The sequence below is a fragment of the Leucoraja erinacea genome, chromosome 4 (genome assembly GCF_028641065.1).
Source record: "Leucoraja erinacea ecotype New England chromosome 4, Leri_hhj_1, whole genome shotgun sequence".
Lineage (NCBI taxonomy): Eukaryota > Metazoa > Chordata > Chondrichthyes > Rajiformes > Rajidae > Leucoraja > Leucoraja erinaceus.
The window spans coordinates 17,642,982-17,668,703 of NC_073380.1; the positions used below are offsets into that span (position 1 = coordinate 17,642,982).

Here is a 25,722-nt window from a genome sequence, read left to right on the forward strand (position 1 = left end):
CATGAAGAACTATCACACTTGGTAGTTATATACCAAAAGTATTTAAGGATAAAAATTGAATTTAAGAAAAACTTGCCACCAGTTCAGCATGCACCCCAAAGGGGTTTTACCCTCTCACCAAAAAGGAAACATGAGGGACAAGCTGAACTGGAGAGGACATACAAAGGGGTCATAAAGAAGTCTAAATATGAACCTTTGGAACCCGTATTAAATTTACCAAAAAAACAAAAAAGATGGTGAATGTCGCACCATGATTGACTTAACCACATTGAATACTTTCGCCAGGTATATACACTTTAATGGAACACATTTGTAACTGCCAAACATGGATATCCTAAGGATATTTTATGATAGGCATCGACTTAAAAGATGCATACTATTCAGTACCCATTCATAAAGATCATCGGAGATACCTAAAATTTACCTGGATGGGGTAACTATGGCAGTATAAATTATTGACTGATGGGCTAAATACGAGCCAAAACTGTTTTTCCAAGATATTCAAACCAACCCTGACACTATTAAGGAAACATATTGTCATGGCATATCTCGATGATATTTAACAACAGACAAAACCATGGAATTAGCTAAATCAGCAGCATTAGCTACTAAAAACTTATTTAGCTTGGGCTTTGTCATACAGTCCACATAAATCTACGTTGACACCATCCACAACTATGGACTATCTGGTATTCAATTAACTCAGTCCACATGTCTATAACATTGCCAAAAGGGAAATCAGCATAATTGGCACAAACCTGTAACAAATTAATGGTTAACAATCAACCAACCATTCGACAAAGTGGCAAGAGTAATTGGGAAATTAGTAGCAGCATTACCAGCTACTTAACTTGGACCTTTCCATTAGAGCTAAGGTGCTAGCGTTTAAACAAAATAACCCATATCCAGAACAGGTGGTAAATGGACTAAATGGAGTCATTACCATTACAGACACTGGACATAAAACCTAGTTAGAAATGTTGGGTGCATTCTATGGGTTAAAAGCATATTGTTCAATAGTGCACGATTCAGCATGTTCGTTTACAATTTGACAATATCACAATTGTGGCCTATACTAATCCACATGGGCGGAATAAAATCGATATCATGTGACAAGTTGATTAACACAATTTGGTAATGGTATGTCGTCAAACATATTTGGCTATCAGCAACTTACCTACCAGGTGAGCTAAATACTGTGGCAGACATGTTAAACCAAAGTATTTGCTGAAATTATAAAGCAATATGGAACACCAGATATTGATTTATTTGCATTCCGACTGAATCACCACGTACCGATGTATGTCGTAGTACCCGACTGGCCTACACAGCCATGGTTCCCAGTGATCCTTGAGGTCATTGAAACCCATGACCATTCCCCACGGACCAGATCTACTGATCCACCCTGTATCAGGCGCGAGTCACCCATGCCATGACAGAATAAGCCTACTGGGTTGCAGATTCCAAAAAGACCTTTTGATGGACCTGGGATTGTCAAATAGGACCATGAACACGATGACAGCATCTCACCGACTCCACCAAGAAACAATATCTCCAGTATCTTTCTTCCTCCTAGGAATGAACTGATCCTGCACCTTCTGTATTATTCATAGAAATACTTGCCATTTTTGTCCCACTGTCATCCCTGCTAGTGTATCTTTCCAGTCAACTTTGGCCAGCTCTTCCCTCATGGCTCCATAGTCCCCTTTATTCAACTGCAACACTGACATCTCCGATCTACTCTTCTACCTCTCCAATTGTAGATTAAACCTGACCATGTTATGGTCACTGCCTCCTAATGGCTCATTAACCTCGAGGTCCTTTATCAAGCTACGACAAGCTACGTCAAACGACATCCCAATTCTTTGCGACACGCGATGTCAACCCACGACAGCCTACAACGAATAGATGACAGCCTACGACATCCGAAGTCAACCTACATCAGCCCGCGACAAGCTATGGCAAGTTACGACCCTGACAGTGTCAAGTGAAGACTGGTGATGCGGTGCACTTTTTAATAAATGACGCAACGTGACTTCTCGTGATGCCGATACTGTCGCTGGTTGACGCAGCATGACGTATGCTACCGCCACTTGAATTCACCGAAGTCAGCACCTGGCGACAGATGCCGTCAACCTGGCGGCAGCCCACAACAACCGACGACAGCACCTATGCCAGGAGAAGTCACGCAACGTCAAGTTAACTGTCGCCGAGAGGTTTTGAACATTTCAAAACCAAGCAGTGACAAAAAAAGGCCATGACACTTGAGGCAACAGTTCACGACAATACAGGCGTCACGCCGTGTCACCCCGCCACCATGTGGCCACAGCCTATTTTCCGACTGTCGCCAAAAATGTCGCCTAAGTGGGACAGGCCCTTTACTCCAGCTTTTTGTGTCTATCAGCGATTTATGAAACTGCGTTTCATAATAACAAATAGCATACCATTCTCCATGCACAGGTAGATGCCATTAAATTTCTCGCACTGCATTTAAGCCTTTTTTTCCAACTCTGATATGATCTGATATGAAAATTGTAATAAAAATGGGAAAAGCTGGAAACGATCAGCAGATCAGGCAGCATCAATGTAAAGAGAAGCTGAGACAATAATTCAGGTCAAAAACACTTCAACAGAACTGGAAACTTATTATTTTGCCAAATTACTGCAGTGCTTCAACATGCAGTCAGTACTAACAGCCAGAAATACTCTTCATTGGGTTGTCTGACTTCCAAAATCCCTGCAGGCAACAGTTAAAGGTAGTCTCCATTACTTAAAGCTAGCCTGCACTCTTAAAGTCTTGGTCCACTGTACATAAGCTGCTGAAGATGTTAAAACTACGCAGAACAGAGCTTTGCAACAAGATCTAAGTAACTTGATAAGTGTTTTTTAATGAAGTAATAGAAAGGCTTGTCAAAGGAGCTGCAGTTAATAGGCACTTGACGAGATACCCTACAGTATCTGAAGGGATATGAATTGTGGAGTTCCCCAAAACTCGAACAACAGTTTTGTCTTGTATATTAGTGATTTTGATTCCAGTATAAAAGGCACAATTTCCAAATGAGCAAATGACTGGGTGGCTTAGTGAACGGTAAGGATAGTTTAAAAAAAACCTCATGCAGATAGACTGGCTTCTAAACTAGGTGGAAATGTGGGAGGTGAAATCTGATGCCAAGAGCAGCTTTTTACATTTTTGAGGTGAAAATCAGAACCAATTTTCAGTAAAAGAGAAGTCGCACATCTGAATGTGTTACAGGAACAGAGAAATCTGGGGATATGGGAATAGCTCCTTGTGTGTGGCATGGTATCACAGCTGTTAATTTTCTTGGCATACTGCTCTGGCAACTTGAGTTTGATGTTGACCTGATTGATGCTGTCTGTGTGGAATTTCAAAACTGCTGCTGTCACACTAATCTTAAAGAAACCTGGTATTGATCCCTCCTCTCTCATTAACTACCGCCCAATCTCAAACCTCCCCTTTCTTTCAAAAACCCTGGAGCGTATCGTTGCATCGCAACTTCATTCCCACCTCCTTGCGTATAACCTACTTGAACCCCTCCAATCTGGCTTTCGCCCCCTCCATAGCACAGAAACTGCTCTCCTCAAAGTCCTCAACGACCTCCTCACCTCTGCTGACACTGGTTCCCTCAACATCCTCATCCTCCTCAACCTGAGCGCAGCCTTCGATACAGTGAACCATAACATCCTGCTCACCAGACTCAAAGACCTCGGCATTGAAGGCTCTGCACTCAGCTGGCTCCGTTCCTACCTTTCCAACAGATCCCACTTCATCTCTCTCCACAACCACACCTCTGCTACAGCCACAGTCACTCAAGGCGTTCCCCAAGGCTCCGTACTCGGCCCCCTCCTCTTCATCATCTACATCCTCCCCCTTGGTCAGATACTCCGCCACTTCAACCTGGACTTCCACTGTTACGCCGATGACACCCAGATCTACCTCGACACCAAATCCCCCCCCCCCCCCCTCTCCCATATCAACTCCTGTTTGTCAGCTATAAAAACCTGGACGCAACATAACTTTCTCAAACTCAACAGCGATAGGACAGAATTCCTCCTCATAGGCTCCAAAGCCACATTCAGCAAAATCAATAACCCCACTCTCACCATCGACGGCACCACTGTCTCCCCATCTCCCCAGGCCCACAACCTTGGTGTGATCTTTGATTCCACCCTCTCGCTTGAGCCTCACATCCGCCATGTCATTAAAACCTCCTTCTTTCATCTCCTCAACATCGCCAAACTCAGACCCTCTCTCACACCTCCCACTGCTGAAAGACTCATCCATGCCTTCATCTCCTCCCGACTGGACTATTGCAACTCACTTGGCATCAGCTCCACCTACATCAACCGACTCCAACTGGTCCAGAACGCAGCCGCCCAACTCATCACCCACACCAAATCCTGGCATCACATCACTCCAGTCCTCAAACAACTTCACTGGCTTCCCATCTCCCACCGGATCACCTACAAAACCCTGATCCTCACTACAAAGCCCTCCACCATCTGGCCCCCCCATATCTCACTGACCTCCTCTCCCCCTACCCACCCTCACGGTCCCTCAGATCCACATCAGCCGGTCTCCTCTCCATCCACAAGTCCAACCTCCGCAGTTTTGGGGACAGAGCCTTCTCCAGGGCAGCTCCCAGGCTCTGGAACTCCCTCCCCCAACTGATCCGCAATTCCGTGTCCCTCACCATCTTCCAGTCCCGCCTCAAGACCCATCTCTTCACCTCTACCTATCCTTAGCCCCACGTCCCCCTCCCTTTTCATCTGTGCATTAATTGCCTCATATTGTGGTTTGAATTGAATTCTGTCTTTACTTTGTGTACTAGTCATGTCTCTACTATTTATTTCATTCCCCTTACATGTTTTTCCTCTACCTGCTAAATTTTTGTAAGGTGTCCTTGAGACTCTTGAAAGGTGCCCATAAATAAAATTTATTATTATTATTATTAATTAGCATATTCCAGACATGACGGCAAGGTTTCCCCCAAGCGCCACAGAATGTTCCAACATCCCAAAGTGTGCTGGCAGGTTAGCTGTGTGATTTGCATGGAGCATGTACAAATTCAACAGGGTGAATGGCCTAAGTTCAAGCTGTAATCATGCTGTGATTAGCAATTATATCATGTAACCAAGGCTTTAGACTTTAGAGATACAGCGTGGAAACATGGCCCACGGGTCCGCGCCAACTAGCAAACTGCCTTATTGTTAAGGCATAGATAGATTCTTGATTAGTACGGGTGTCAAGGGTTATGTAGCGAAAGCGGGAGAATGGGGTTAGGAGAAAGAGACAGATTAGCCTTGTAGACTATGGCGGAGCAGATTTGACAGGCTGAATGGTCTAATTCTGCTCCTATCACATGACCTTATGATCACCCCATACACCAGCACTATCCTACACACTAGGGACATCTTACATTTTTTTCCTGAAGTCAATTAACCTATAAACCTGTATATATTTGGAATGTACGAGGAGACTGGAGCACCTGGAGAAAACCCATGCAGCAATAGGGTGAATGTACGAACTCCATACAGACAGCAGCCATAGTGAGGATCAAACTCGGGTCTCTGGCGCTGTAAGGCAGCAATTCTACTGCTGCGCCACTGTGCCATCCTGAATCAGCAGGGGTACAGAAATCTAAGTGCATCATATGACAGCAATGAGAATACTTGCACATGGAACCAATTGCCAGAATCAAACACCTAAGATCTGGAGGCCATGCTGCAAGAACAAAGAGAAGGGGTCAAGTTTGCTGATGCAGCTCCCAATCCTACCAATGGCATCAGGAGCTAAAGCCATACAACAATCTTTTAATATTCACCTCATTACAATCTGCCAGTCCAGAGTTGTCCTACCTAGTAGTAGACATAATGACACTGTAGGCATCCACATTTAACAGCATGCATATCACTGAAACATATGTGTCAATTTACATAAAAGGAGTTACTGCTGTAATTACCTGTAGTTTTGTCCCTAATTTCAGGTCAAGTTCGAAACAAGTTTATTCATGGATAACCCCTTGAGATGGACAGTCATCTCGTTTTCGAGGGGGTCCAACATAGAACATACAGCACAAGACATAACAAGAGGCTCTCATTGACCCACCTACCCACACACCAATCCCAAAACCCCTCCATCCCCACTTGTTATAGTTTATAACAATTGTTAATTGGCTTTACATATCCAATAATAACAATAGTTATGTGTTACAGCATAATGTTAATGCATAATACCATATACCACCTATCATACATCGTACGTTAATACATACTATCAACATTATTACATGATATATTATTTAATGATATTGTGACATAATACAATATAAGACCTTGTTACACTATGCAATACAATAATACATAAGTGTAATGGCCATGCATATACAATAGTTATGCTAGATAAAGGAGCTCGAAGACTCTAATACTAGAAACAGGTACATGGTTTTATAAGGAAGGGTAAAAGTGTATTTTTAAATAGACGGAATGAGCTAATAGTTCTTATGGTACTAGGCAGAGTGTTCCAGTCAGAAGCTGAAGTTCAGGTGAAGTTCCTTGTGGAATGACAACTATTTGACTGACTGTTACGTGGGGCAGTGACAAGTCACTTGAACTCTTGGAGTCAGGAGTGTTTAATTGTCAAATGTACCAGGAATGGAACAATGGAATTCTCACTTGCTGCAACTTAATGGGCCCATTAAGGCAATAATGCAACAAATAAATATGGAATAATCAATATCGCAATGGATTATCAGTTGTATTGGGCAACCAAACCAAATAGTGCAAACTGAAGTATGTAGGGTATCCGAAACAAAACCCTTTGCAGATTGCTGCTGAGGTAGTGTTGTGTTTAGGGTTACGCAGTGTGGTTCAAGATTCTGATGGTTATCGGAAGAAGTTGTTCTTTAATCTGAGGGTCATGCTCCTCAGCCTCCTGTACCTTCTTCCCAATGGTAGCTGTGGAATGAGCGATTGGGCAGTATGATGTGGGTCTTTGATGATACTAGATGCCTTTTTGAGGCAGCGCTCCTTATAGATCCCTTCATTGATGGGGAGGACATTGCCTGGTCCATCAATAACCATGATGGACTGGGCAAAGTCCTCACTTTCTACAGACTCTTTTGTTCCTAGGTTCGCAGCCAATGATTTCCAGGCTGCGCTAAGCTTTTCAGCACATCTCGGCTGACAAATGTTAAGAGACCTCTGGCTGTCTATGACTCTGTTTGGGACGGAGTAGTATGGGATGATGTGTAAAATATAGTCTGATTTTGATAACAAAAGTTAATATTCCAAAGTGGTATCACTGTGACAAATGTAATCAAGGCTTATGTGACGAAAGGGCATCAACCTGAAATGTTCCATATCCACAGGTGCTACTGACATTTCCTGATTTTACCTAAAATCTGAAATACTGATTGGGGATGATCAGCCATGATCACATTGAATGGTGGTGCTGGCTCGAAGGGCCGAATGGCCTACTCCTGCACCTATTGTCTATTTTCAACCTATTGCAAATTCTGAGTATCTGCCATCACTAATACCTTGACTGTTTTGCTGTGTGATCATCTCCTCATAAGATGGTAAATCATTAATAAAGAAGCGTAAGTAGGCTGAAATGGTATACGTAGAAAATCCTCTCTTTATATTGAACTCTTATTGCTGTTGTCAATGGAAATCTTTTCCCATAATCTTGTCAACGCTTAAAAACGTCCTAGCCAAGTTAAATTTCTTGAAATGTTTTTATTCCACAGGGATAATACATATGCTATGGAAATCTATCTTAACCTGTAGTATTTCATCTTTAATTGACCTTTTTGATTAGTTACAGACAAAATGTCACCATTATAACAATATATACTTTAATTACAACAATTTCTCCTTTGAATTGCAGCAAATTGCATATTTTTACTCTAAAATATGAATGACTTCTGATATTGTTATGAACCAAAGATTAAAGCATGGGCTAAAATGTTTTAATTGCTCGATGATTTCAGCAAACTTTTCCTTTTTAAATTGGCTCTGAACCTTTGCTCCAGGCCAGAAGGAGGAAACTCTTCACTCTATGACGCACCATTTGCTATCGCAGCAGGATCCTTGCTGTGCTGCTGGGAGCTGAACCTCTACAGCCTTGGGTCATTCATCCAATATTTTAATTTGTCTGCATAGAATGATTCTACCGAACAAAATCCTTTAAACCTATATTGAAACATAAGTGCCTTTTTACCTTTCAGTTATGGATTGGCTAATGTGTAAAGTGTAGCAAGCTAGGATTGTTTACCTCTCCAATTGATTTTAGTTTGCAATTCTATACAGCCAGTGATAATAAAAGACCTCTGAGTTATTGTTTACACTTAGTTTTATTCTCAAGGGCCTGGCCCACATGCGATTTTTCAGCGATTTGGAACGGCGACTGTCAGAGTGGAACACACACACACACACAAAGACATCGCTTCCTTCACCAGCCCGTTATGCAGGCGGGTGCCAGGGCAAGTGGGGGGAGCGCCGTCTAAAAAATTCACATGGTGCAAAGCCAAGGTGAAACAGACACACACCGCGATGAACAGGAAGGTTGGCACTGTAAAAAGATGCTAGAGCACAGTGTACGATATGTCCTTTAAAGGAAGGGAGGGAGAGGAGAGGGTGGAGAAGGAGTGGAGACAACTTTTAAGAAGTCAGAGATAGAGTCTCCTGCAGTCGCCTAAAAAGTCGCCTAAGTGGGACAGGCCCATAAGTATTTTATACGTATGCCCCTGTCGCACTTAGGCGATTTATTAGGTGACTACAGGCGACTTGGCTGTCGCTACATGGTCGCCATTGTGTCGCCTGTAGGGTCGTGATTAGTCTCCTCAGTCGCGCAAAAAAATGTAGCATCTTTCTGGTCGCCGCAAAACTTTCAACATGTTGAACATTTTTTGGCGACAGCGGGTTTGACGCATATGAGCGTATCTTGACTTCCCCTGACGTAGGTGCTATGGTAGGTTGTCGCTAGGTTAACGTAGGTTGTCGCCAGGATGGTGTAGGTTGTCGCCGGTGCTGACTGGTGAGTTCCATTGACGACTACCTACGTCAACCGCTGACAGGAACCGGCGACTGAATTGTCATAGCTTGTCGCTGTGTGGTCGTAGGTGGGCGTTCTAATGGTCGCCTGTTGTCGGTAGCTTGTCGTAGCATGACGTCGACTAGGAGGTAGGTTGTCGTAGACATTGTCGTAGGGGGGTCCAGTCACTGTTTTTTTGGCGACCTGCTACAACTATGACAGTCGCCGAAAAAAATCACCCAAGTGGGACAGGCCCATTATCCTTTGTCGTGTGTGCCTGTGACCAAGCATTGGTAATCTATGATCAGCTAATCTTCCATCTATGTCAGCAATGTCGCTGATGCAGGACCTGAAATATTAATTCTGGTTCTCTCTCTCAACTACTGGGAATGTCTCGCATACCCTGTTTCTATTTCAGTTTTCCAGCATTGGATTTCAGCTTTCTGATAATGGTTTCCAGCTTTCTGACATTGGATTCCAGCTTTTCAGCAGCCTACATTGTGCCCCATCTGGGATGCAGGTTTCTCACTGCCAGTGTGAACATTCATGAGAACCCATGCATGTCATTCAATGAGTATTGCACAAACCAGCTGACATCTAGGCAGCCAGGTGGTACTGCAGCCTTTACCTTCAAATAGGAAGACAGGTTGGAAGTTCCAGCCCGCTGCATGACACGCATTCATATCTTTCCCTCTCTTGCTGGAAAAGCTGGTGCACAATACAAGGCAGCAGATTCCCGGCGGCACGGTGGCACAGTGGTAGAGTTGCTGCCTTACAGCCAGAGACCCGGGTTCGATCCTGACCCCGGGTGCTATTTGTACGGAGTTTGACCTCGTGGATTTTCCCTGGGTGCTCTGATTTCCTCCCAGACACTAGACATACAGGTTTGTTGGTTAATTAGCTTAGTATAAATGTAAATTGTCCCTAGTGTGCGTAAGATAGTGTTAATGTGCGGGGATTGCTGGCCGGTGCGGACTCAATGGGCCGAGTGGGTCTGTTTCCGCACTGTATCTCTAAACTAAACTAAACAAGGTTGTTCTGGAACCAATCAGATTTTCGATCTCCCTCCTGTACTCTGACCCACCATTACCCATTATTCGTCAATCAACGGGCACATCATCGGCAGATTTAAAGGAGGCGGTGAAAATGTGAGTAGTTACACTGTCATGATGGCAATAGGGTGAGTGGAGGAAGGAACTAAGCACACAAACCTCTGGTGACAAATTCCTGTGCCGATGACCATCAAGGAGAAATTGGTGCCAATTTTTACTGTTTTGTTCTGCCAATGACCAAGTCGAGTATCCAGTTGCACAAGGATGAGCAGAGACACAGTTATCAGAGTTTGATAACAAGTTTGAAGGGGATGATGGTGTTGAATGCTGAGCTGTAGTTGATGAACAACAGCCTGACATGCATGGTCTTATTATCCAAGTGGTCCAGTGCAGAGTGAAGAGACAGCAATCTCATTTCCCTTTGATCTATTGTGCCAGTAGGCACATGGTAGTGAGTCCAGGTCCTTGCTAAGGTAGGGGATGATATGCACCATTTCCAATCTTTCAAAGCACTTCATCACCATACACATTAGTGCCACTGGTCAGTAGTCATTGAGACATGTCACGTTACTCTTTTTGGGCACCGGTAGTATTCATGCCCTTCTAAAGCAGGTGGGATAAAGCAGGTTATTTTGTGTTGTCCTTCTGTTATGCAGTTGTGAACTATATGATATAATGGTTAACAGTAAAGGGTGGTAAACTGTATGTGACTATTTATTGTTGAGGCATTGGACTGAAGTACCAGTATCGCACTTGAGTTTGCTATTTTCCAACAGTCCGGAGATATAAGAGTGTCTAAGCTATAACCATCCTTGTCTCTTCTACTCCTCTCAGGCAACTTGGCAGGTATAGATGAGTTGGGCTGAAGGGTCTACTTCCTTGTTGTGTGCATATGACTCTTCCTCTTCCTTTTATAAGCTTGTCCTACTCTCAATGACCTGAAAAAGTTGTAAATGTTGCCCAGCCCATCACCGGCTCTGACCTCCCCACCATCGAAGGGACCCATCGTAGTCGCTGCCTCAAAAAGGCATCAAAGACCCACACCATCCTGGCCACGCACTCATCTCACCACTGCCATCAGGAAGAAGGTACAGGAGCCTGAGAACTGTATTGTCCAGGTTCAGGAACAGCTTCTTCCCTATAGCAATCAAGCTATTAAACACTACAACCTCATAAGTTATGAACTGCAATAGACTATTATTATTATAATAATTATTACTATTATTATTGCACTGTTACTGTTTGTTCTTTTTTTTCTGAGTTTTTGTTATATTATTTATTATGATTACATATTCTTTTGTGCTGCAGCAAGTAAGAATTCCATTGTTCTATCCGGGACATATGAAAATAAAACACTCTTGACTCATTCTCCCCCTTGTGCTCAATTAAAGGAGTAATACCTATCAATGCACCATGTCTGTGATGTAATTGATTTGTACAGAAGTCTTGACATCCGTAAAACAAAAATCAGCCCCTTCAACACCACTCTGAAACTATACAAAGCACAACAGAGAACATGGCCACACACTCATCGCACCACTGCCATCGGGAAGAAGGTACTGGAGCCCGAGAACAGTAATGTCCAGGTTCAGGAATAGCTTCTTCCCTACAACCATCAGGCTATTGAACACTAAAACCTCATAAGCTATGAACAACAATAGACTACAAGAGACCATTATTATTATTATTGAATTGTTACTCTTTGTTTTTCTGAGTTTTTGTTATATTATGTATTATGATTACATATTCTGCTGTGCTACATCAAGTAAGAATGTCATTGGTTTATCTGGGACACATGACAATAAAACACTCTTGACTCTCTCTCTTGACTCAAGCTTTATTGATCTGTCATGTCTGCATAATTCCAAAAGACTTTCTCTGCATTTGTGCTGCTCATTAATCAGGGTGAAATTCAGCCCACTTTATCAGAATTGTAGGCATGTGTCATGAATTCATTTTTGCTTCCAGCGGCACTCATAATGCCCAAAGTTAAGAAGCCCAATTTTGATCCCAAATACTACTGCCACCTTCAACTATTAGCTTATACTTTTACAGTCCCTCCTGCTTTCCCCAACTGTAAAGGTATAAGCATTTAAGCTGTTTATCAAAAAGTTGAAGATAATGTTTCCTGAGCTACATTGAAACAATTACCATTTGCTTTTACACTGCATGGAAATGAGTTACATACCTGGTACGGAACAATGCTCTCATGTGCTGTCCCCCATCGCTTTGCTTCTCTACCACCAGTGAGATAATTTGCCGCCACATGGGTTAGGCAAGCAACCTGGTTGAAACAAGAATAACCAAATTAACGTGTATTAAAAAAAATAAAAATGCACTTCATTTAAAGTTATTGTCTAGCCATTAAGTAAACTGTCAATTTCAATAGGAAACTAACTGTTACAGGATTATTGGGTGGTCAATTGCCATGTTTTTTTTTGCAATTGGAGAACAAGGGTGCTTAAATGATCAGAGAATATTGATAAGGTGTTAAATTATTTTATTTTGAAGATGGATTAAAAAAAGGTGATGACATTAAAACTCCAATTATCCAGCGTCTGATCGCTTGGAAATCCCGATGGCCTAACATCTGCCTCAGTCATTGGTCTGGAATGTGAGCCGGTGGTCCAGAGAGCAAGGCCAGAGGGTGTGAGGCCAGACCAAACGTTAAGAGTGGTGCTGGAGCCAGGATCCAGACTGTAGGGTGAATGGGCAACCAGAACTGGACTGAGGTCCAGAACACCAAAGGTTAGCAGCGTACATAGGCTTCAGGCCAAGAGCTGGGGTCAGGATCGCTTCATGTTTCCCACTTACTGTGTTCCCTGTAAAATGGATTATACTACTCTGTAAAATATTTTTTAAAGTACATTTGGGTATCAATAGGAGTGACATCCAATAATCTGCTAGACCCAGTACTACTACATTCTGAAGTGTCGACTATCTGCGTTTTACTGTAAACGGTTAAAAGCGGTAATATTACAACAGAATTCTAGCAGGTTCCAGGTAGTTTTGTGTTCAAAACTACCCCTTCTTATGAGCCAAAATGCACCTCCTCTAACATGAGCCAAATGCACTAAAATAATGTAAATCTGTGATTTTTAATGGAGGATTTATTCTGCAACCATGTTTGGGTATTAAACTCAACAAATTAAAGAGCAAAAAAGTACGAAATCAGAACATTTTCCATTAATGAAAAGAATTCAAGCTGATGTAAGAAAATATTAACAGCATGGAATAAAAACTATTTCTCATTAATCAAGTGTAGTCATTCAATACACTAAACTTTAACATCATAAGGTTTCTGTGGCTGGGACTTCAGTAGTAAGGTTGAAAGAGGTAACTATGTTACTCCACCCAAATCCCTCCAATCATCTTCTCTGCCAATCTTTCTACATTCAATGTTTGCAGACGATATGGAGAGGCGGGAAATGGGAACCTGTCACTTCGCATCCAAATCAGTTAATGAATCTTAACTACGATGCACTTCCAGAGTAAACCGTACTAATGGTGATTTTAAACACAATTTCACTTCAAAATACAAAAAAGACAACTTTACAGCCAATTACTTTGAACACTACTGTGAAGATAAGTGCTGCATCATTCTGAAACCAATCAAACACTCGTTTCAAAGCGCTTCTGGCAGAAAATTGAGCCCAGCAGCAACTATTTTTTTGGCACAACCTCTGCCTTAAAATGGTATACATGATGTATGTTCATGTTCGCAGTATGAATTAGGCTAGACAGCATATTGGCAAAAGCATCATTGCATGCCTACAGCAGAAATCCACAAGGAAGAACACACTGCTATTTCAGAGCTTGACATTCCAACCAATGCTCGTATACTTACACGCTCAAAATGCTTTCAACAGTAATAAGGATTCCCACACCAGCATTATATAAAAACAATTATGAGCTATTTACTTGTTGGTTGCAGATTGATTTCTTTTGCAGTTTTTACAGTGTTTTCCATATGGATTAAACCAAATAGGACAGGAATCTGCCCAGCCTTCTATGTTTACAACAAGCTGATAACATAATTATTTCCAGTTGTGCAAAAGTCATGAGAACAAACCAGAAATCCCTATTCTGCAGTGAAATGCAATTTTGTTTCTGGGTGAGAGATTGTAAAACTGTTAATGTAACAACTAATGCTGGAATTTTTCTTCCGACTCTCCCTCCTTGTTACAAACTGAACTCTGAAATATACTCGGGACCATTCCAGTAGTCAACCCCTTAAAGATCCCATGAGAGACAATTTCCACTGAATGACTCATTCACTTCCCTGACTATGGCTCCTGATTCGTTTTAGTTCATTTCAGATTCAATAATTCTCCTGCCTGCTTCATTTGCAATGAGGCCAATACACACACTGCTGACTTTTATTCCCCTCTCCTGATTGCAGCCCTTCCTGCCCACCATAACTCTGTCTTACCATGGAGAGCTTGAGGCTTATACTGATTATAACTGAAGGAATCTTGTCAAAACACATAGATTAAATACAAGAAGGTTATACCCAATGGCGGGAGAATCTAAGATCAGGGGTCAAAATCTAACAATAGAGAAATGTCTTCTCCCAGAAAGTGGTGAATCTGTGGAGCAGTTGAAAGCACATTCTTAAATATATTCTACAAGAAGTCAGATACCTTTCTTAAGGATAGAGGGATATAGGAATATGGGGAGAAAGCTAGAAGGGGGTACTGAATTTGGATGATCAGCGACAATCATCATATGGCATGGTGGCGCAGCGGTAGAGTTGCTGCCTTACAGCGTAAGAGACCCGGGTTCGATCCTGACTATAGGTACTGTCCGTATGGATTTTTGTACATTCTCCCTGTGACCTGCGTGGGCTTTCTCCAGGAGGCTCCGGTTTCCTCCCACACTCCAAAGATTCACAGGTTTGTAGGCTAATTGGCTTGGTAAAATTGTAAATTGTCCCTAATGTGTGCAGGGTAGTGTTAGTATGTGGGGAACACTGGTCGGTGTGGACTCAGTGGGCCAAAGGGCCTATTTCCACGATGTATCCCTAAACTAAACTAAATCTTCTTCTTCTTCTTATCGAGTCCACACACAAGATTAGAAGTTGTGCAGCCAGAGCTGAACACACTTCTCGGCATCTGCGTACAATGATGTCAGTCTTGTGCGTGGTGGTGGTGGTGGTAGGATTGGTGAAAACAGGGCCGTGACCTGAACTCTCTTTCCTTGACACCAACTAAACAAATTCATACTCAATGGTGGATACAGTGGCCTACATGAAGTCCAGATACGACCTTGGTAAGGCCATCAAAAAGGCCAAAAGGGATTTCTACTCCAAACTGGAGGATGAGACAGATGTTCGGCAGCTGTGGCAGGGCCTGAATGCAATCACCTCCTGCAAGGCGAAACCAGGAGGCAGCTCGAATGTCGGCGAAACATCACTCCCTGATGAGCTCAATGCGTTTTACGCACGCTTTGATAGGGAGAACACTAATGTGCCTTCCCGATCCCCCATTCGCTGTGATGGCATTTCAGTCTCAGTCACAGAGGCCGACGTCAGGAAATCCTTCAGAGGGGTGAACCCCCAAAAAGCACCTGGACCCTAAGGTATACCTGGTCGTGTTCTAAAAATCTGTGCGGACCAACTGGCTGGAGTTTTACGGACATTTTCAACCTCTCACTTCTGAGGTCTGAGGTCCTGCTTCAAAAGGGCATCAATTATACCACTGCCAAAGAAGAGCAAGGTGACGTGCCTCAATGACTATCGACCAGTGGCACTAACGCCAGTGATGATGAAGTGCTTTGAGAGGTTGATCATGGAGCAAATCAACGCCTACCTCGACAAAAACCTGGACCCACTGCAGTTTGCTTACCGCCACAACAGATCAATGGTGGATGCGATCTCACTGGCTCTCCACTCCGCTCTGGACCACTTGGACAACAAAAACTCATATGTCAGGCTGTTATTCATCGATTACAGCTCGGCATTTAACACAATCATCCCCTTCAAGCTGGTTTCCAAACTCGCAGAACTGGGTCTCTGCGCATCCCTTTGTAATTGGATCCTCGACTTCCTCATTCACAGACCACAGTCTGTTCGTATTGGTGGAAATGTGTCAGCCTCGATAACAATCAGCACGGGAGCACCTCAAGGCTACATGCTCAGCCCCCTGCTGTACTCACTCTATACTCATGACTGCGTAGCCAGTCACAGTGCATCATCAAGTTTGCTGACGACACCACTGTTGTGAGACATATCACTGATGGGGATGAGTCAGAATACAGAAGAGAGATCGAGCAACTGTCCATATGCTGCGAGCGCAATAACCTGGCTCTCAACACCAGCAAAACCAAGGAACTGATTGTGGACTTTGGAAGGAGTAGGATGGGGACCCACAGCCCCATTTATATCAATGGGTCGATGGTTGAAAGGGTCAAGAGCTTCAAATTCCTGGGCGTGCACATCTCTGAAGAGCTTTCCTTGTCCGAGAACACTAATGCAATTATCAAGAAAGTTCATCACGCCTCTACTTCCTGAGAAGATTACGGAGAGTCGGTTTGTCAATTGAGGGGATTTCTTCCATCAAGGGGATTTATCGCACTCGCTGCCTCAAAAAGCCTGGCAGCATCATCAAAGACCCACATCATCCTGGCCACACGCTCATCTCCCTGCTACCTTCAGGTAGAAGGTACAGGAGCCTGAAGACTGCAACAACCAGGTTCAGGAATAGCTACTTCCCCACAGTCTTCAGGCTATTAAACCTGGCTCGGACAAAACTCTGATTATTAATAACCCATTTTCTGTTATTTGCACTTTATCAGTTTATTTATTCATGTGTGTATATATATATATAATATATATATATATTATGGTATATGGACACACCTATCTGTTTTGTAGTAAATGCCTACTATGTTATGTGTGCTGAAGCAAAGCAAGAACTTCATTGTCCTACACAGGGACACATGACAATAAATTCACTTGAATGACTTGAACTTGCACCAGTGGTCGGGTGGCCTACTTTTGCTCTCATTCAGCCCCTGTGATCTGCGAGGTCCCAATGTTAAAGGCAAAATCTCCACTGCCACAAGCAACAACAAATGCAGAAATCCTTTGATTTTGGACCTAAGTGAACAATACATAAGCTCTCTTCCCCTTTCCTGTCTAGTACCTGTGTCAGTTTATTAACACATTTTATTATGTAAAATGGGAACAAATTTTAAGGGAGTAATTAAAACCCTCAAACTTTCCCAGTATTTGCTTTTCACTGTTGAACCAAGCCAAACTTATTCCTTGTTTAAACAAACAATTCCTGCATGTCAGTATTTTTAAAAGTTTCTTAAACATAATTCAGATAAATGGAGCATCTGTTTTTACCACAGTAATAGGAAGGCTGGCTCTTTGCATATACAGATAACCTAGGTGGCTGGACTTATTGACTCCCTGCTATGCTATTTTGCAAACCACACAGACAACATTTAGAGCCTTCTCACATCTGTTTCTCTCAAGCATAATGGGAGGGAAAAGCACAATTTTTTTGGACAATTCTGTGAATGTGTAACAAATTACAGAGCACACTCAGCCTTCCAGTTCCATTCACAGAGGTACATCTGAAGAAGGGCCTCGACCTGAAACGTCACCCATTCCTTTTCTCCAGAGATGCTGCCTGTCCCGCTGAGTGACTCCAGCATTTTTGTGTCTATGTTCGGTACAGTCAGCCACTCTTCCTGCAGGCAGTAGTGGAGGAGAGCCGGCACAATAATTCAGCACTTAGTTATGTTGTCTGTGTGGAGTTTGCAAGTTCTTTATGGAAGTTTCTGTTGGACACCCCTGTCTCCTCCACATCCCAAAGATGTGCCAATAGGTTAACTGGCCACTGTAAACTGCCCCTAAAGAGTTAAAATAATCAAAGATTCCCCGTTGTGGTGAAATAAGAGGGCAATGGGATTGCTGATTCGTAATTGGCATGGACCCAATGGGCTAAAAGGCCTCCTTCTGAAATAATAAGTAAAGCAGTACAAAAGAAAGGGAATTTGACCATGACGGATCTAGAATAATGTCCTGACTCTGGAAACAATCACAAATATTTTTTCTGATAAATCTTTAATAAAATATCAGTCACAGTTATTAGTAATACAATGATCTTAAAAGATAGTAATCAATTTAAAAATAATATGTCAGCAAAACACATTCACTAAAATAGATTTAACAGAAGCCGCATGTTCTGTCTGGGATACTGTAGGTATCTGGATTTGGTTGAAAAATTTCACAGTTTTCCACAATTTACTAACATCGTGAAATATTTCATGACTCAAAAATAAGGCAAATTAGTTAGTATCTGGTGGCCTTATTTAAAGCGACGATTGGGATTTAAAACATATACAGAGCACGAGGATACAACATGGAAATGTCAAATGAGTTGTAAAATCTGAAGTTATCAACGTATACTTGTAAATTGACAGTACTCTACATATTGTGATGAATTGTTCCATTTCTGCCCTAACAAATGTCTGGAAAAAAAATGTAGGCTTAATATCCTGTGTGATCATATGCATCAGACATAGTCAGAAAAATGTGCAATGTTCGTGCAAGCTGGAAGAATACAGTGCAGGCAGATTGTTCTGGCTTGCCTTATGTAATACTGATTTTTACGCAATTCACGCCTTGGTGGGCTACTTGGGTCATGTGTTCTACACTTGAATCAGACATTTAGCAGAAGGGTGAAAGCCCAAATGCATTAATTAAAAGGATCAGTCATTTCTTGCAGGTTTGTTGGCGGTTGAAAAAAAAAGGTCGATTGTGCAGGTTTGCAGATCGCTATTTCTCCAGGGGGATTCTGCACAGGAATCCAAAATATGCAGCAACAACAGAGTAGGCCAAGAACTGCCTGGCCAGTGGTGTTATTAACTTCACTATCAATGCATTCCTTTAGGAAGGAGATGAGAAGGAATTTCTTTAGTCAGAGGGTGGTGAATCTGTGGGATTCTTTGCCACCAAAGACTGTGGAGGACAAGCCAGTGGATATTGCAGATATAGATAGATTCTTGATTAGTACGGGGTCAGGGGTGATGAGGAGAAGGCAGGAGAATGGGCTTAGGAGGGAGAGATAGATCAGCCATGATTGAATGGCAGAGTAGACCTGATGAGCCGAATGGCCTAATTCTGCTCCTATCACTTATGAATTTCTACAGGTACAATTCTTTCCAGACTAAGGTTGCAAATATAGTAACAATTCAGTTTACAACTTGTCGCGGAATTGAGGGTCAAGGACAACCAGCTTGATAGGGCTCTTAAAGATAGCAGAGTCAGGGGATATGGGGAGAAGGCAGGAACGGGGTACTGATTGGGGATGATCAGCCATGATCACATTGAATGGCTGTGCTGGTTCGAAGGGCTGAATGGCCTTCTCCTGCACCTATTGTCCATTGTCTATTGTCTAAATGTATTTCCTCCAGAACATACATTAAATGCAAAGGGTTTACCTTGACTACAAGCTCGACAATGGCATGTGGCCAATGAATTACCCCTACATTACATTGTGGCTTTCACTGCAACCGAGGTTGAGTGGTGCCATCTGCATGTTGCAGTTTTGCTCACAGGCATGCTTGGCAGATGAGCAGTCCACTCCCAGCAAGAAAGAAAGAACACAATACACAGCAGAAATTCAACATAAAACATAAAACATCCACCACCAGTGGGACCAGCTGTGATGGAAGGCACAAAAGCTCAGTGAGTCTTCCTCGTTCTGTGGACCCGTGGTCGGGGCCCTGAACCCTCCGCAGTCGCCGCTTCGGATGGCCTGATGTACAGGCCCTCTCGCCGGGATGATGGAAACTCCGACGTCGGGACGGATCAGAACACCCTGCGGCTTGGAATTCCCGAATTGGCCGCTACCTACCGGCGACCGCGGCCTCACGGTGCCCAGCGGTTGGGGCACCTCTTCAGGCGATCCTCGGCGAAGGTCACAGGCTGCTCCACGATGGTAAAGTCTGTGCCGCGCCCGCAGCTAGAAGCTCCATAGACCCTACACCTATATAGTCTCCAATGCACCACGCGAAAATTCAAGAACCATAAGTGGAAGCAAATCTTGAATAATCAACTGCCTGTAATCATGAAGATTATGCTCGATATTCAAATGTCTGTCACGGTTCGTCGATCATACAACAATCTGCAATCCCCACACCAGACAGAATGTCTCTACCAAAGTTATATCTGATCTTATGACTTCTTCAGAGCCTCAGCCCGAAGCATCAACAGTTCCCTTTCCTCCACGAATGCTGCTTAACCCACTGAGTTCCTCCAGCAGTTCCTTTTATGGCTTTACCATTCTAATGCAAGCTCGTGAGAAGATAACCTTCTTTGGAGGTTAGAAACATAGAAACAAAGAAAATAGGTGCAGGAGTAGGCCATTCGGCCCTTCGAGCATGCACCACCATTCAATATGATCATGGCTGATCATCCAACTCAGTATCCTGTACCTGCCTTCTCTCCATACCCCCTGATCCCTTTAGCCACAAGGGCCACATCTAACTTCCTCTTAAATGTAGCCAATGAACTGGCCTCAACTACCTGTGGCAGAGAATGCCACAGATTCACCACTCTCTGTGTAAAAAATGATCTTCTCATCTCGGTCCTAAAAGACTTCCCCCTTATCCTTAAACTGTGACCCCTTGTTCTGGACTTCCCCAACATCGGGAACAATCTTCCTGCATCTAGCCTGTCTAACCCCTTAAGAATTTTGTAAGTTTCTATAAGAGTTATAAAAGGTTATATTGCTACTCACAAGATTAGTAACCAAATCATTAAATCATGCTACAAAAAAGTGTTTTGGTTATCTGAATAACTCTGAAAGACCTGTTTAGCATGAAACAGGAAGGTAAAAAGGAGAAATTAAGATGATTTGGGGAGACTATTTCAGGCTGTGCTGTCAGGGGCAACAAACATATTTGAGATTTCAGTGAAAAGGTGAAAGCCAATTGATACTTCTCACAGAATAAAGCAGTTTGTGCAGAAATATCTAGACAATATGCAGCTATGGATGGATATGTAGCACCAACAATTATTTACCACTTATATGCTAAGCATTTACATTACCAAATTTTCAATTATCAACTCACGCAGAGCTCACCATTGACCAGGGAGTAAAAGTGCTGAAGAAAACATATGCAGCCTGATATTCGGGAATTACTACATACTCCAGCATTACAGGGCACAAATCAGCCCAACTCTGACCAATTGACAGGATAGGTGCATCTCCAACATTACCCAAGAGGATTACCCTGCTGGATAAGGTAGCCTATGGAACTGGCACCTAAACTGCCATCCAGAACATTCTCTCCACTACAGGTGTGTTCAGGCTGCAATCTGTACCATCTTGAAAGTCTACCAATGAAAGGGTAGTTGAGGCCAGTTCATTGGCTATATTTAAGAGGGAGTTAGATGTGGCCCTTGTGGCCAAGGGGATCAGAGGGTATGGAGAGAAGGCAGGTACGGGATACTGAGTTGGATGATCAGCCATGATCATATTGAATGGAGGTGCAGGCTCGAAGGGCCGAATGGCCTACTCCTGCACCTAATTTCTATGTTTCTATGTTTCTAAGCTGCCAATGCTTCATCTACTGTGCTGCAACAAGTTGCAACATATACAACATTAAAAGTCCAGGGCTGAAAGTACAGCAGTAACAAGCAACACGCCATCTTGAGTTGGAAATACATCTCCATCCCACCATTGCTGCAGGGCCAAAATCAGAAAACGTCCTGTCTGACAACAAACAACCTAATCACAAAGACTGCAACGATTCAAGCAGAGCATGCTGGTGACAAGCACTTAATGGGTGTTGGCGTAAATAAGGGTACCAACCTGTAGGGTTGCCAACTTTCTCACTCCAAAATAAGGGACAAAAGGTCAAAAATGGGGCAAATTCACAATGGCAATTTGTTGACCAATTCGGCTGTGGCTGGGTGAATGATGAGTTGCCCGGGTGCTGGACTGCACTCAAAGCCCAGCCGGCGGGCCAGCTGAGGAGTTTTGGCCCTGGCCGCGCGACGTCGTGCGCAAAGTCCAGCACCCCATCCAACTCAAGAACCAATGATCGGCCATGAGAAGGAGGGGTGGTGGTGTCGGCGGTAAGCGAAGGTCCGAAGGTCGGACAGCTGGCGGGGTTGCCCACCGACAGGGCCACGGGCGATGCGCTGCTGCTGCACTCCATGGGCTGCACTACGTCGCGACGGGTGAACCATATAACCATATAACCATATAACAATTACAGCACAGAAACAGGCCATCTCGGCCCTACAAGTCCGTGCCGAACAAATTTTTTTTCCCCTTAGTCCCACCTGCCTGCACTCATACCATAACCCTCCATTCCCTTCTCATCCATATGCCTATCCAATTTATTTTTAAATGATACCAATGAACCTGCCTCCACCACTTCCACTGGAAGCTCATTCCACACCGCTACCACTCTCTGAGTAAAGAAGATCCCCGTCATATTACCCCTAAACTTATGTCCCTTAATTCTGAAGTCATGTCCTCTTGTTTGAATCTTCCCTATTCTCAAAGGGAAAAGGTTGTCCACATCAACTCTGTCTATCCCTCTCATCATTTTAAAGACCTCTATCAGGTCCCCCCTTAACCTTCTGCGCTCCAGAGAATAAAGACCTAACTTATTCAACCTATCTCTGTAACTTAGTTGTTGAAGCGGGGCCGGACACGGCACTCCGACCCGACAGTCCCCTCGACCCGAGTAGTAGCAGTCAAAGTATGGACAAGGGCGGTCCCATATGGGACAAATCAATTTAGCCCAATATACGTGAGGTCCCAGCTAATACGGGACAGTTGGCAACCCTGCCAACCTGTGACATGGGTGGCCAATTTGAAAGTTATTAAATCATAATGAAATACCAATGCATTAAAAATGGGCCTACCTATGATACTATTGAGCTAATTTGTTATCAAAATTGACCAAAACTTGACCAAAATGTAATACTTTTGAAAAGATTTTTGTTTATTATAAGATATGTAAAGCACACGGCACACTTACTGATTTCTAAGTTCCCTTACAAAATGTCAGCACCTAACCCACCACGAGGCCCGTAGTTCATGCCAGAGTCATTATAATTGTGTCGTTTGAAAATTTCTTAAAATCTCGACGAGAGCTAAAAAACCCCCAATTATAGCGCTATAAAATAGCGTTGACAACCTTAGACAATGGGAGGGAGTACAGAATGAGACATCGCTAAAATAGGTGAGCAAACTAGATTTTTATTTCATGATTTTAAACTCTATTCATTATTAAGTATTTCAATGGAAAGCTTAAACACAAAATATCAACAATTTAAAAAAAGAAACAATAAACATAAAATGGTTACTCTGCTTTTAAATCATACATTTCACAACGTGGAGCTGCAAAAACTTAGGGCATCAGAAAACCATCTTATCGGGTGATAAATGATTAAAAAAAATCATAAGCATAATCAGAATTTGGCTTATACAGAGATATTTAATTGCAAAATTAATGTAATCTTTCTGGTATAAATTGGCCTAAGGGTTTGATGAAATCCTGCTTGAAAAATGTCACAAAAAAAGGCAAGAAAACATCTGATATTTTTCTTTGTATAAACAATTTATATTATTTTGGGTAGACACACAATGCTGGAGTAACTCAGCGGGTCTGGCAGCAGTTCTGGAAAGAAAGAATGGGTGACGTTTCGGATCGAAAAAGGGTCTGAAGAAGGGTCTCGACCCGAAATGTCGCCCACACCAGAGATGCTGCCTGACCCGCTGAGTTACTCCAGAATTTTGTGTCTACCATCGATTTGAACCAACATCTTAAACCGGAAAATTATCTGGTGATAATTTTCCAATGTTCTATAGATTCAGGATCAGTTCCTATGGATTGGAGGGTAGCTAATGTTAACCCACTTTTTAAGAAAGGTGGGAGAGAGAAAACAGGGAATTATAGACCAGTTAGCCTGACATTGGTGGTGGGGAAGATGCTGGAGTCAATTATAAAATACGAAATAGCGGCACATTTGGATAGCAATAACAGGATCGGTCCGAGTCGGCATGGATTTACGAAGGGGAAATCATGCTTGATTAATCTTCTGGAAATGTTTGAGGATGTAACTAGAAAAATGGACAAGGGAGAGCCAGTGGATGAAGTGTACCTGGACTTTCAGAAAGCATTATGAGTCCTACATAATAAATTAGTGGGCAAAATTACGGCACATGGTATTGGGGGTAGAGTGCTGACGGATAGAAAATTGGTTGGCAGACAGAAAACAAAGCGTAGGGATTAACGGATCCCTTTTAGAATGGCAGGCAGTGACTTGTGCATTACCGCAAGGCTCGGTGCTGGGACTGCAGCTATTTACAATATACATCAATGATTTAGATGAAGGAATTCAAAGAAACATTAGCAAACTTTCAGATGACACAAAGCTGGGTGACAGTGTAAACTGTGAGGAGGATGCTATGAGAATGCAGGGTGACTTGGACAGGTTGGGTGAGGGGGCAGAACCGTGGCAGATGCAGTTTAATGTAGATAAATGTGAGGTTATCCACTTTGGTAGCAAAAACAGGAAGGCAGATTACTATCTAAATGGTGTCGTTGGGAAAAGGGGAAGTACAATGGGATCTGGGGTCCTTGTTCGTCAGTCTATGAAGGTAAGCATGCAGGTACAGCAGGCAGTGAAGAAAGCGAATGGCATGTTGACCTTCATAACAAGAGGAGTTGAGTTTAAGAGCAAAGAGGTCCTTCTGCCGTTGTATAGGGCTCTAGTGACATCACACCTGGAGTATTGTGTGCAGTTTTGGTCCCCTAATTTGAGGAAGGATATTCTTGCTATTGAGGGAGTGCAGCGTTGGTTTACAAAGTTAATTCCCGGGATGGCAAGACTGTCATATGCTGAGAGAATGGAGCGGCTGAGCTTGTACACTCTGGAGTTTAGAAGGATGAGAGGATATCTTATTGAAACATATAAGATTATTAAGGGTTTGGACACGCTAGAGGCAGGAAACATGTTCCCGATGTTGGGGGGTCCAGAACCAGGGGCCATAGTTTAAGAATAAATGGTAAGCCATTTAGAACGGAGACGAGGAAACATTTTTTCTCACAGAGAGTTGTGAGTCTGTGGAATTCTCTGCCTCAGAGGGCGGTTCTCTGGATGCTTTCAAGAGAGAGCTAGATAGGGCTCTTAAAGATAGCGGAATCAGGGGATATGGGGAGAAAGCAGGAACGGGGTACTGATTGGGGATGATCAGCCATGATCACATTGAATGGCGGTGCTGGCTCAAAGGGCCGAATTGCCTACTCCTGCACCTGTTGTCCATTGTCTGTTGTCTATTGTCTATCTGCAGTTCTTCCCTACACATTTATTTATTTTTGCTTCATCTCATTATTTTGGCTAAACACCAAGATCTATACTACTTAAAATACAGGATATGAAACAATGGGAATATTAGTATTCAGTATTTACTTTAATGTCATTTTAACTGAGTACTTACATACACAGATGAAATGAAAAAATTGTTTCTCAATCTCATAAAAAACAGGAAAACACCCTGGAATTTTGGAGACCTTCAGTTTCACTACTGAGTGCTGTATTTATGGAAACACCCTAATACCAATTACTTGCAC

The 25,722-nt window shown here is 43.0% G+C and overlaps 1 protein-coding gene across 7 annotated transcripts in view; it reads right to left on the minus strand.

Moving 5' to 3' along the window:
* Positions 1-25,722, minus strand: part of sugct (succinyl-CoA:glutarate-CoA transferase) — a 404,067-nt gene that overhangs the window by 275,529 nt on the left and 102,816 nt on the right. For all 7 annotated transcript variants that reach the window (XM_055633822.1, XM_055633824.1, XM_055633819.1 and 4 more), the window contains one exon: positions 12,296-12,391. In XM_055633822.1, coding sequence (XP_055489797.1) covers positions 12,296-12,391 — 96 coding nt within the window. The remainder of the gene's footprint in view (positions 1-12,295; positions 12,392-25,722) is intronic.